Below are 14321 nucleotides of genomic sequence, written 5' to 3' on the forward strand. Positions count from 1 at the left end.
TGCTTCCGAGTATTATTCTTCAGCTTTTGCTTTTATTCTTCTTCCTTTCTCTCTCTTTTTATATTTTCTTTTTTTTTTTTTTTTTTTTTGGTAACTGGTCTCTTCCTTTCCATGTGGGAGATCACAGTTCTTACACCATATGGAGATGCAGAGAAGCCAATTTAAACTTGGACTTGTAATGTGTCAATTGTGGAAAAGACTTGCTTTCATTTTCTTAGTGCTGTTTTAGATGGATTTAGGGTGTTCCTTTAATAATGTTTCCAACAACAGACACTGTCCAGATATCTCTCTGTTCCTGTCAGACTTTTCAGAATTTGCTTTTTCTGTATAATTAATTGTAGTAGAACAGGCAATACCAAAATATAAATAATTACAGAGAACAAACCTTTTGCTGCATTTGTTGTCAGAATCTGCTTTGATCAGTTTTGCATGAGCATGTGCAGATATACTTGTGCCAATTCAATTTCACTTGAATGTCTGTCTGCAGGCATGGCAGCACTTAAAGCCTCTGGTCTACAGCAAGGATTATATTATGAAAAGAATAATGTTGATTATAAAAGTTATTTCAAATTTTTATCTTCCAATTTTATTTTATTTTTTTTTTTCAGAAATAGGCATATTTCATGCGGCTAAATCATGGCATTCTACAGGAACACAGATTCGCTCCTTCATTTTTAGCTTCCTCCCCTTTTTTCGTTCTTGGCAATCTGCTGCATGTGAAAGAGGCCGTTCCTTCCAGGTTGCAGAGCTTTAGGTGTCCGAAACAATAATTACTCATACTTTCATTATCATTTTCAGTCTATGTATTAAATCTGCTGCTAAATGTGTCAGAAGAACTGCATCTAATACTGTTTTGGTAGCAGCTGTTGGTCTGTGAAGCTACTCATAGGCAGTCTCAATCTACTTTGGTGTGCTCACAGCCAAGCAAAGTGAGACTGAGAGTATCCTCAGCTGCATTTTTTTTTTAAGGCAAACTTGCAGCAATAATCACAGTGAATGAGACTTGTACCAGTGAAGATTTCACTCTTCTCACAAGCTACTGTTCTAGTACTTAAACAGTAAAATCATTGACATTGCATTATGTCAGACCTCAATAATTCTCCTTCTGTACTGCAACTAATGCTGGCATTGGCTTTTTCGAATATACATAAAGTCATTAGCAATATCAACATGTATCTGGATTTTTCATTTGAAAATATATCAGCATATATTCCATTTTTCATTTACGCATAGTGACTTACACAGCCTGGCACTTGCCTCATTTTACCTTCAAAGAAGGAATGTCTCCACGCTATCTGTACATGTACCAGTTAGACAATTTCTTTCATTTATAGCAGGCAATATCCATTCCCAGTGAAAACAGAAGTAAATTTTTGTGACTCTGGATACTCTTTTAATTCATTAGCACTCCACTAGAAAGTCAGAATACCATCTGTAAGCAACTGCTCCTGAATAATTTCAGTGACTAATCCCCCCAAAACTCTTTCATGCAGATTATTCAAAGTCATGCTGCTTTAATTAAAAGAATAAAAATAATGAGAGCTATTTGCTATAGCAAATTAATCTTCCTCTGACCTCTCTCATGGAATTAGAAATCTTGACATGTCACAGTGTTCGTGACAGATGTGGCCCTTAATTGTTAAATGACTGTTTCAGCTTCTTCATGTGTAGGTTAACTTTCTAGAATCAGGAGGTGGTCTTTCATTAGGGTTTTCAAGAAGTTGCAATAGGAATGCAGCTTTTGAATTTTACACTGAAAAGGTGAATGGTTTTTCATTCGGGTAACTTCTAGACTCCAATACAAGTCAGGCTCCAGCACAACACAAATCTTGTGGACAGTCTGTCCACAATCAGGTAAGTTAAAAGGGACTTAGATTCATCCTCAAACAGTACATTTAAAGACATTCAAGTGAGAAAGATCCTACAGAAAATGAAGTTGTTAACAAAGACAGCAGTTACCCAGGATGGGACATTTTGTAATTGTACATGATGCTCTTCTTAAGAACAGAAAAATGTACTCATGAGACACTGAGACACACATTCTCTTGACATCTCCTAAAGTTTTTGCGACACCACTCTGACTTTTAGGGTCACAATCACCAGAATTAAAGGTTTGGGGTTTTTTTGAAGGCATTCAGGAACAAGGCTTCTTTTTTTTTTTTTTTTTTTTTAAAAAAAAAAAAAAAAGACATTACATTGCAAATAGAAAAACAGCTAATGAATACTCACAGTAGTGCTTATGGTATGAGGTTGCTAAATCATCAATATGAAAAAGATTCAGGAAACTGCTGTTAGAAAGCAACTGACCTTTAAACCACCTTTAGCTACATGCATACAAAGGAATGCATACCTGCACAGAGAAAGCCATGACTAATTTTGTAAGAAAAATTATTAAACCCAAAATATTACATTCAGTAACCACATGAGAAACCTCAAAGTAAGTACAACTGAAAACCAGGTGACTTTTCAAAGTGTCTCTGGAAAAACCCAAGACTGCAGTATTTTTGGTCATTATTGATGTGCAAGAGGTGTAGCTGTCAGTATTTACAGGATCACAGCTTAGTAAATCAGAATTCACTTGCTGTTAAATCATCCCTTGCAAAATGAACTATGTACAGCAACATGTGGCAAGAATAGCAACAAGAATACACTGGTCAAAATGAAACAAAGACTAACCTTGCAAAATACCAAGTTCAAAAGATTGCTAGATTTCTTTTTATTATTATTATTTATTTTAAATATTTATGTTTCCCATTTACCTGAAAGAGAGCGCTCTGTTTTTCTGTACCTGGTGCCTTTTCTATCCAAGAATCCAGTGGTTTCAACGTATTGGTATTCTGAGTAACAACAGGAAACTTAGCTGCCAAGGTTGGTCTGCTGGATACATGCAACTGTTGTTCTTGTTGCACTATCTGGAGTTTTTTCAGTAACTCTTGAGGTGAAATCACCCCAGAACTGGCTGCTTGATTGCCTGAGAGAGGAAGTGGCTGTCTAGGAAGTTTGGATTGTTCTTTACCAAGTGTCTGAGACTCTAAAGTCTGGCCTGGTAGGGAACCATTGAAATATACCAAAGGTGGCTGGCTCATGTTATTTACTGGTGCTGATGGTGCTCCAACAGGAGCAGGAGTCCTGCTGAACACAGAAGCTGTCGAGTTCACAGATCCTGTTGCACTGGCGTCCTTTTTAGGCACTGTCCCTGACTGACTTTGTAATTTCTGCAGTAAGCTCTGAGTGCCAGCAGTATCCTGAACTACATGAGATGCTGCAATACCATGAGAAGTCACAGGCTGGAAGAGTCCTGTGAAAGTCTCACCCACAGGGTGGGTACTGCCATTTTCACAAAGTCGGTTCTCAGGAAACTCAGAAAGCGGATGAAGGTCTGCCCCACGCACCATAAGCTTCTGAATGGCAGGGCAAAGCTGTTTCTCTGCAGAGGGTGAATGCCTGCTAGGTTCTTCATAGGACAGTGAACGTACTACACCCTGCCTAATAGGAAGATTCTCTTGGTTCTGCTTATTAAGTGGTTCTGAGACATCTGTCTTTTCTTGTTTTCCAAACAGTGCTGTCAAGGACAAGTGCTGTGGTTCAGGATCCACATTCTGTGAGAGGACAAAGGAAAAAAGTAAACATAGTTCCCTCATGCATAAGTTACATTAAGTGGTGACAACATTTAGCCAGGAGTATTCAAGGAAAAGCTGAGAAAACCAATATGCTCTTTTCTCCCAAGAGGATTTTTAATAGTTTTGTCACATAGGAAGGGCAAGACAACAGTTGCCAACCTGCTAATGTGGGAGAAGAGCAGTGAATCTGAGAGACAGAAGTGGCTTCACTTCAAACACCATGAAAGAGCATCTTCCCTTTCAGCCATCAGTACAATATTAGTAAGAAAGAGAAGTCTCCCCATGTATGAAGTAGGGCCACTTCTTGTGCATCTCCATGTCACAGCTGAATTCAGCTTTTAGGATGCTGCAGTGTGATTGAGCATGAAGATATATGAAGATACTTTTCTTTATTTAAAGACCTGACCTAAAAAAACAAAAAAGGAAAACACAAAAAACTGAAAACTGTGGCCCAGCAATTGATTAGGCCAGTTTGCAATCAAAGCAGCATCTGAAATTTGAAAGATCGGTATTTCTTTGCTGCCTCAGGATACTATGCCTCTGACTTACATGCTTCCACATCATGTAGTGGGGGTTGCGGAGATTTTTATAAAACAGATTAGTTTTGCATTAAAATAATTCCTTACAGTGGTTCTACCTCAAATTTTTGCACTGACCTTCCAACTCCAATACATATCCCTACATGGTTACTTGATTACAGCAGCACTAGTCAGAAAACACACAAAACATTTTACCTTGCTTTGCTGCTCATTGCTTGTTTTGCTTGCTCGTTGCTGCTGATTTTCACTAGGCTTCACTGGAATTGGTTTGATTAGGTTGGGGTTGTTATAGATTGCAGAGGAACTGGTTATTTGTTTTGGCTCTGAGCAGGTCTTACACTGCAACAGAAAAGAAGTGGTTTTTAGTAAGTGTGACAGTATCTCTTCCCTTAGTTCTCCACTATAGTAAAATACAGACATACCCAGATATTTAGTAACCAAAAATGCTAGTTGCAGCACTGATTATGAAATATCATGCTATCGAAAGAACTACAACAACTGCAACCTAATTTTCTAAACCCACAAAGCACATGTAAAAATAAACACTTGATTTCAAGACTTTCCGAGCATGAGGTTTCCTTCTCATTTAAATCTCAGTTCTTTTTCTTATCTTCTGCTTTTCCCACACTTAAGAAAGCATAAAATAATTTTTAGAAAGCACCTTAGAAACCAAGCAACAGACATGCTTTTCCTGCATTAGCAGACAGCTAGTAGTACTTCAAATAGATGAAGGATTAATATGGCCATAAAGAACATTTTCAATGCTTTTTGTTAAAAATTGGAATTATAACTCAAAATCTTTTACATAAATATTCCACATTGTGGGAACCTGGAGGATGCATATACCCACAAAGAAAAGTAATCAAAGATTTAATCAATTTTTAGAATCAGTGTGTTTTCTTACTAAATATGACAGGATTAATAAAAATATTTATAAAATTACAAGCAGAGACAGATGACTAAAAGTGATCAGGGACATGGAAAGACATGATTTAATTCAGAAGAAATGCACTGAAAATGCTGCCTGAAACAGAAATAATAAATGGAACAGGAAAAGGAGAGCAAGATGGTCCTAGTTTCATTGTACAAAAAATAAGAACATAATCAATGGAACTTAAAAAAGCATTAGGTATACAAGGAATGTTATTGTCAGTAGAAAACAATATATTGGAAGTCACTGTCACCTGATACAACTGAATCCAAGAACCTGGGAAGATTTCTTAAAGAATTACCTAACAAAGTTAATCCTAACAAGAACATTCACAGTTAATTACCTGAATTTGATGGGCTTTAAATTTATGCTGCAGATCTAATGGTTGGGTAAGGAATGATCAGGTTTGGTTTCTCATGCTTTCCTTCAGAGACCCCAGTCTTGTTTTTCACATTACTTGGGACAGAACTGTGGACTGGACAGACTGCCACACGGACACACTTCAAAGCCATTGATGTGCGATTATGAAAATGTCAGTGTCCTTTCCAGAACTTTCAGAGACAAACTCCTTAGGATGCAAATGTGTTAGGTGAGAAAACAACCCCTCCTCTCAAACATACAAAACTAATAATTTAATCTATTTCTGACACCTACTGCAATAGTAAACAGGACACTCCAGTTCCAGGGCTGCTCTGTAAAACAGAACTTAATTTCTCAAGGGAGCTTGAGGGGCTCTAAGGAGGTACACAGTGTCTGCTTTGCAACATTTGTCCTCAGGAATCCCAGGCCCCTGAGACTGGTGGGAAAGTCCACAGTGAAGACTTTCCCTTGGTAGAGGAGAATCGGGTTAGGTAGCATGTGGGATGCGCTCATAAGAGCTGAGAGACCTGCCTCTGTCATTGTGAAACCACTCTATTTTTGAAAGGTAATAGCAACTGGGGGGGGGGGCAGGGCAAGGACCAGTAGAAAACAGACATCAGTACTACCTTCAAGGAGGGCAAGAAAGAGGATTTGGGGAACTTCAGGGCAGTTTGCCCCACCTCAATCCCTCGAAAGGCAATGAAACAAATGGCTTCCTAGTGGAAGCCATTTCTAAACATACTGAGGACAAGAAACTGAGTTGGAGTAGCAAGCATGGATTTACACAGGGAAGATCATACCTGAGCAACCCAGTAGCCTTTTACAGTGAGATGACTGGCTCAGTGGATGATGGGAGAGCAGAGGATATTATTTGACTTCTGCAAAGCTTTTGACAGCGTCTCTCATATCCTCAAAGACAAACTGTTGATATGCAAACTAGGTAAGCGGACAGTGAGATGGACACAAAACTATCTGATTTGCTGGACTCAAAATATTGTTGGCATGAAGTCCAGCTGGAGGCCGGGCACTCACTAGTGGTGTACCACAGGGTTTGACATTGAGGTCAATGCTGCTTAACATCTTCGTTAATGACCTGAATAATGGGGCAGAGCAGTTTTTCAAACAGTATAAAATAGGGATGTGTAGTTAATAGACCAGATGGTTGTGCTGCCATTCAGAGGAACCTTAACAGGCTGAAGAAATTGGTTGACAGGAACATGAAGTTCAATAAAGGGAAACTGAGGAATAACCCCATGTAGTATGGGTTATTATATGGTGCTGTACAGACTGAAAAGCAACTTTGGAGAAACGGACCTGGGTGTTAAAAGAAATTTAAGATGAACTGGCAACATGCCCTTGTGGCAAAATGCCAACAGCATCCTGGGTTGCATTAAGCAGAGCATTGCCATCTGACCAAGGGAGGTGATAACTCTGCTAAGCACTGGTGAGACCACTGGCTACACCCCTCTACTGAGCAGTGCAGTGCTACGTCTAGTTCTGGGATTCACACACACATGTGTGACTGTGTTCACCAAAAGTCTATGAAGTTGATTTAAGCACCTGTCAAGCAAGGAGAGGCCTAGTCTTCATAAGACAAGGCTCAGGGTATAATATCAATGTGGATAAATACCTGACAGGAAGAAGTAAAGATGACTGAGACAAACTCTTTTCAGTGGCATCCAGTGAAGACAAGAGGCTAAGGTAAAAAATAGAATATACAAAGTCTTGTTTAAATTTAGGAAAAAACTTTCTTACTTTAAGGATGTTTGAATACTGGAACATGTAGCCCAGAGAGGTTGTGGAGTATCTGTCCATGGAGATATTTAAAACCTGATTTAACATGGTCCTGAGCAACCCACTTTAGGTGATACTCCTGTAAACAAAGAGGCTGGACTTGACTGTCTCCTCAGATCCCTTCCAGTGTCAATGATTTTGTGAGTCTCTGCTGAAAAATCATCTTGTGATGTTTGGACAGTCAAGAGCTTCTGCAGTGCATTTCTGATTGTGAAGTATAAACGTAGCTCCTCTCATGTACCTGGCTTTCTCCTATTGTATGACAATTTTTGGCTCAAATGATGCTCTTAGAAATAACTTTAAAGCATGCACAATCATGCCACAGGGTGGTTAGCTATCCAGTTTCAAGAAAGAACAAGCACATGTCTCTTCTTTCGTGCTATACCCCTGCTGCATAAATTGAGAAACCTCCTCAAGCACTAGACTGGAAAAAAACCCCATGAAGAACAACATACTGACTTAGTCAGTAATGCAGAGCTTCACAGCAAAACTGAATTTCAGTTACATATGAAATCATGTAGCAAGTGCCTCATGGCTAATTTGAGTAGGCCACATTTAACATATGAATATATTTAAACTCAGATGCACTTTTTGTCCTCCATGGGAAAAGAGAAAAATCAAAGAAATAATTTTACTAGAATGTGGTATCTCATTCACCCAGAGCCTTGCTACCCATCTCACAGTGCAGAGCAAGTCTGATGACCAAAGATGTCCCAAAATTTAAACAAAGAGTTAAGTCCAAAGACTATACATGATAAGCAAAACCATTTTCTTTTAAAGCTAGTCCATGCTTACTTCCCCTTATCTATGATTCAAAGCCTGATTATCGGAAGCATTTGAAAGAAACCTACACTCAACTGAAGTTTCAGTTTTGCTAAGCAGTCAATATTTAAAATGGTTATGAATGGATTGTTATGAACAATCATAACAGAAAGAAGCTATGAAGCAACAGCGTAGAAAACAAGCCTACAACACTAACATAACTATTAAAGCTTTTACACTAAGGAAAAGTTTTCTTTCCATTTATTAGCTCTCAGTTAAATTTAATTTATCAATGTACTGCTCAAACAAATTGTTTTCTTAGGTTCTTCTTAGCTTACACACTGTTATCCTTGAACTTAGTAACTTTTTTGTTGTTCTTGTTTTTTCCTACAAACTTTATTTTCTCATAATTTCCAGGCAGTTCAGATGGACTCTCAACAATCTCCTAGTATGGAGCCTTCTGCAATCTCACCATTTTTTTAAAAAAATTAAATACACTTGGACAAATGACTGAATTATTCTTAAACCACTTTCCCACCCAGTTTCTGACTGGTGACATATGTTGTGTCTCATTCACTTAATGACAGTTAAGCCTCTTACCTAATATATTACCAGATGAAAGTTTTCTTCATAGTCCAAGTAAGTGCTTCCTGTGGCCCTATTTGATCTATACTAAAACAAGTGAAGATAATTTTCTGGTTTAGACTGCACAGATTCTACATAGAAGAAAAACCACACTTCAGCAACATTAAATAGCTTTTCTTCTCCCAAACTGTTCTCTTTCTAATGATGCTGCCTTTTCTTCAATATACCTCCTTCTTACTGCTATTTTTCAGCATAACCTTTCGGGCTAAAATCATAGAAGCATGTATTTAAACTTTTTCTTTATCATGATGAATAACATACTCTTGTATATCTCACAACAAGTTCTCCAGAATTTAAATAATACCCTTATTTCCCCAGGGTATTTTAATAGGCTGAATTCTTCAGAAACTGTGAGTATCTTAGCTTTTACTGTCATACTCTGCATGAGCACAGGACTAAGCATATAAAAATGAGGTGAGAAACAGTGCAGTTTCTCACTATGTAAGCATTTTTCAGACCAAATTCCTCAGCAAAATGAATGGCAGTATATATAAAGGCCTATAGAGAATGACATTGAACTGATTTGGTGCCATTCCCATGATTTGATAACATGGCTAGTAAGCTGGTGTCAAATAGAGAGAAGTATGCTCAAGAGAAAAAAAAAAAACTGTGATGATTTCAGAAGCTCAGGATATAAAGTCATTTTGGCAGATGGAGAGCATGGCCTTGCTGATGAGTAAGTTTGGAGCAACAACATGACATTTAAAGCAACGGTCAAGTGGACAGGTAAAGAAGATATCATATGCCATAATCAAGAGCAAAAACAGCATGAAAGAAATGTCACCATGCTCTTTAGTGATGGAACCAGAAGAGTACTCATCACCTAGTACACTTGACAATTACTCCAGCTTGGTTCACTGGTCTGTCCTTTAGTCACGTGTCTTGTTCAAAGCTATGTTCCTACAAAAGATGCATAAGAAATCAATAGGTTCTAAGATCAAGTCAAAGAAAGGCTAAGAAACATTGGAAAAAAGCAGACATATGTGGTATATGTCAATCAAAAAGAACAAGACTATCACTGAGGATATTTTAGGTAAGTTTGGTACAGTCACAGACATTGGAGTCAAACAACTGCTCTATGTTGTGAGATTTCAAAATCTACATGTACAATATGAAGCTCAAGCTGACCAGGACATTTTCAAAGTAAACAGACAATGGGCAAGCACGGTACTTCAGCACTGCAGTTCTCCTGAAGCAAATACCATGTCACATCCCAATCTCATGGCCTGTAGCAAAAACCTGACTTTGAGACATGTAACTGCAAAGACCTCTCAAGTACGAGGAGGAGGTACTAGAAGGTCTGATACAAGGAAAGAAGGTCAGCCAAGACCTGATGGAACTTAGAAGAGCTTTTGTACTTAGATGTCTATGCTGAAAGGGATTAAGAGGACTTTGAAGTTGTCAGAGCTTGAGTGCAAAGCCATAAAGCCCTGGAAACTCGGGATTTCTTCCTAAAGCAGCCGCAAGATGACATTAATGAATGTGACATGAAGGTGTACAAGGTGTTTAGCAGAAGAGAGGAACTAAGGAGGACAAAGACTCTGTCAAAGAGCGGTAGTATAGATTTCCAGTCAGAGCCCTGCTTAAGTGAGACAGAGAGAACCAATTCAGACTGCTTAAGAACAGCAGCGTCGTCTCTGCATCAAGGCTGAGTATGGCACAGTGCCCTCAGGAAAGCTAGGCCTTCTGGATCCTACTATCAAGTCTTTCACACAGTTAACAAATCAAAAGCTAAGTCACCCGAAAACTTAGAAACTATATTCCTCTTTGGGAAGGGCAGTACCACTGGAATGTTTTGTTAGAAGACAAAAAAGTGAAAGAAACATTCAAAAACAGAAACAGAAGTCCAGAGGCTGTGCTTGCTCACTACCAGAAATGATGTTCTTATCAAATCATTGTGTGTCCTTAGTAATGAAGAAGAACACTTCAGTTATTTTTGCCACATCAACCTGACAAAGGATGCCTACCTAATCTGACCCTTAGATCAAAGCTGGTGGAGTAAATAGGTAGATGCTGTAGAAGAAGTGTATAGCACAGAGCTAAAACCAGAGCTTGTCTTGTAGGACAAGAAAAGGCACAATGGTTAAAGAGAAACACATTTTGTCATGCTTCGTTCTGTATCCTAGCAGCTCTTCAGCTCTTTATCTCCCCAGCTATCAATCATTATGAGGCCAGCTAATACCACTTCCTTCTTACCAGAGATCAAAAGAAGGCAAGTGTAAGAAGGACATTTTTTTAAAAAATATTTTAGTGGTTTAAGACTTAAAGTTCCATTAATAAAAAAAGGAGGGGGGAGGCTATGTGGTTTATTTTACATGTAACCTTTAAATGTGTAACTTAATTTAGGAATAAGATATACCCCTCAAAGTTAGTTACTCTCTTAAAAAAATCCACTGCACTATATTAAATCCTTATTACAGAAAATATAAAGGTCCTAAGCTTCAAGAGAAGCTATTCTATAATAAAAAGGGCTACATTTCAACATAACTCAAATAGTTTACCATTGTCTTTCTGAGGATCTTATTAGTAGCTGCATTTCAGAAAAATAACTTTTCCTCTCTTCAAATTGCTATGTTTAAGATATACTTCTAGATTCAACAACACTTATGAGTTTTATTATTGCATGACAAAACATGAAATACAGGAAACGGCAGTAAGAACCTGGAGGCTCTGTAATGATTTGCAGCATATATATGAATAGTTAAAATTCCTAATGTTTATTCCCCAAAGTAAAACGTTTTAGATTGCTTAATAATAGAGAATATTATTAGTCCATTAGTTACTTCTTTATTTAGAAGCCTCAGAAGACCAAAGCAGCACATGGGCTGAAATTACACTACATTTCAACCTTTTAATTGCCTTCTATTAGTATTTGAAAGTAGCTAACAACCACAATTAAAAACAGTAACTTCACTGTTAAAAGGTCTTCTCTGAAGGAAGCTATTTGTACAAACTACAGAAACTACTAGCAGGCTTGAATATTTCACCCACAAGAAGGACACAACTTCCAGGTGCTACTCAATAAGCAATAAGCATAGGAGCTCCAAGGGTCAAAATGAAAGCTGATTTACACTTCATAGTACCCCCCAGCATTCAACAAATAACCAACCATACATATGTTCTCCTTTCAGAGGTTTTTATTGACAGCATTCTTTTCTTTTGAATCTTTAGAAAATTCTGACAAAACTTTTCTATCAGGCACTTCTACACAAAATGAGAGAGCACACTGTCAGAATCATCTTCACATTGAGTAAAACTTAAATAGCTTTTAGTTAATAGAAACAAACCCAAACCCAAACCTTTTATGTTTTAAACTGTAATGTGAGTAAGTTGACATCACAGTATCTCCAAAAAGAAATGTCCTCTTTTGTAGACAGCAAGTCTCACCTTCGTATACTCATCTTTGGCCTTGGTAAGCATTCGTAAGATATCCACTTCTTTGTTATTAGCAGAATTCATGATCATTGGGGACGCTCCTGTTCCCATGCCCTGCTTTGCTTTGAATTGTTCCTGTTGAGTTAAGCTGAAAGTTGGAGGTGAGAGGAGAATATACAAGACAAAAAATAGATAAAATATAAAGAGTTTAACCACAACTACTTTATTAATCAAAACTATTTTTACCCCATCTATATTTAAATGTGTAAAAAATCTCTATTAAAAGATCTATATTAAAACACAGTTTGGCCAGGCATGAGATTCTTTTTCTCCAATCTTGAATACTGTATGCCATAGACTAAAATTTCCGTAGCTCAGTCTTAATTTCTATACCCAGAAAGAGCAGGGAATTTAGAGTGTTATTCAGTTCTGCTAGTGGTGGAGGATGGCAAACACACACAAATCAGTCATTAACTACTAGCAAATAACCAATTTCCTGCCCCAGCTGTTTTATTATTATTATAGAATGCTGAGAATTAAAACACACAGCCAGTTGGCTGAGCGACAGGGTATTTTTTATCTATATGAAACACTGCTATTATAAACCACTACACGTGGTCTACAATTGCAGGAATCCTCTGAAAACTAGTTTTTATTGTAGTAAATTACCAGTTTGAGAGTACCTAATCACCACCAACTGAAACTTGAGCTAGTTAACTAAAATCAGCCGTCAAAACCTGAGTTTCTTAAGGTTCATTGCTTATTTTTGTGAATTCATCCTCATCAATTATTTCTTGGGTCAAACCTGACACATTTTGTTGCTGTAGGATATTCAGCAAAACCAACAACACCCCCTAAAGAAACCTCCATCATTGTCACAGTCTGTGTTTCATAAAGGTTTGTCACTGCAAAATGAAAAGCAGCAGGTATTAGTTTAAAAAGAGATATGGAGGAAATATGACTACCTTCGCATCCAGTATTTTATAACAAATCCTCTCTGGAACATAGTGGTAGAAGAGTTAAAGCACTTTGCTATAGATTGAGATGTGTGAGGATGAGCCTTGTTTGAACTTGTACTGCAGGGTACATAAATGGGCTTTTGGGCACTTGGTAACTTTAGCAATCAAAGTTGATGTCACTTCCTCAGCATGCTTTTGTCTAGAGAAGCTGTTAGACTGGGACAGATAACTTGAAAAGGACAGATTCACAGGTCTGACAGCGACTTTACATTGCACTCTGTTAGTACCCAATGCTGTCAGCTTGACTGTATCCACCTCCTATGGCTTTTCTTGGGATGACAAAGACCTGGCTCTACGTCATCCCTCCTCCTGTCACTTAAAAGAACTGTGAGACGATGATATGTCCAACCCTATATAGTGCAGGCAACCAGTATATCCAATCTCTGCCTGTTGGGCCCCTTTACTATATCCTCTGTATTATAGCTCTAAAAAATTTAGATTGCATGTATTGATAAAATCTGTAAGAGACTTCAGTTCCTTCCTCCTCCAAACACAAGAACCTGCAGAATATAGTAATAAAAAATAAGGATCATTGCAAACAAGCCCATCATTAGGCCAGCCAGAGGATAGAGCAGAAGAATGAGCCCTTTCCATCCTGGACACATGAAGAAAGCAGTGAGAGTGAAAAAAATATCCATGATGTTGTTAGATTAAAATACAGCTGAGAATACAGTTCTGTTTGAAATTTTAATCTCCGACTTGACTGCAAAATTAAAGATTATATAACATTTAGAAAATAATGTTATGTACATAAAAGTAATGAATTCAAAGCTAATTAAAGTCTTGCTTTATATTCCAAAAACAAAGTGAATTTTGTACATATTCCTACAGAATGAGGAAGCAGGAATTCAACCATGATGTATAAATAGGATAAACCCCACAGAATTGTATTATTACAGTATGCCTTCATGATAGCCCACATTTACACTGATATAACGAAAAAAAGAAAGATAACAGCAACATTAAAAAGAAAAACTCCCCAAACACAAAAAATACATTAAACTCCCAAAGAATACAGTTCTTCAAAACTGATCTCTGAGTCATCAGGAAATAAATCAGATGAACTGTTACACTCCGCTGTAGCTGGAAAGCTGCACAGCAAATTATGAAAAAGTATTACAATATAATGACTTATTTCTGTTTATACAAAACGCAGGTGTGACAACGTTATTTCCAACAAATTCTATACATATAGCTTTAAAATAGAAAAGTCTGACCATCCTAGCAATATAATATGCATGTATGTACAGAAATACATACATAAAAAAAGCACAGA

At 37.6% G+C, this 14321-nt stretch overlaps 1 protein-coding gene across 1 annotated transcript in view; it reads right to left on the bottom strand.

Moving 5' to 3' along the window:
* DCP1B (decapping mRNA 1B) overlaps window positions 1–14321 on the bottom strand; it is a 41936-nt gene that overhangs the window by 6285 nt on the left and 21330 nt on the right. Inside the window, exons 4-6 of the mRNA XM_080614963.1 lie at window positions 12039–12174; window positions 4355–4498; window positions 2760–3599 (exon numbers count right to left, since the gene is read on the bottom strand). Coding sequence (XP_080471089.1) covers window positions 2760–3599; window positions 4355–4498; window positions 12039–12174 — 1120 coding nt within the window. The remainder of the gene's footprint in view (window positions 1–2759; window positions 3600–4354; window positions 4499–12038; window positions 12175–14321) is intronic.

The sequence above is a fragment of the Psittacula echo genome (genome assembly GCF_963264785.1).
Source record: "Psittacula echo genome assembly, chromosome: 1".
Taxonomy (NCBI): domain Eukaryota; kingdom Metazoa; phylum Chordata; class Aves; order Psittaciformes; family Psittacidae; genus Psittacula; species Psittacula echo.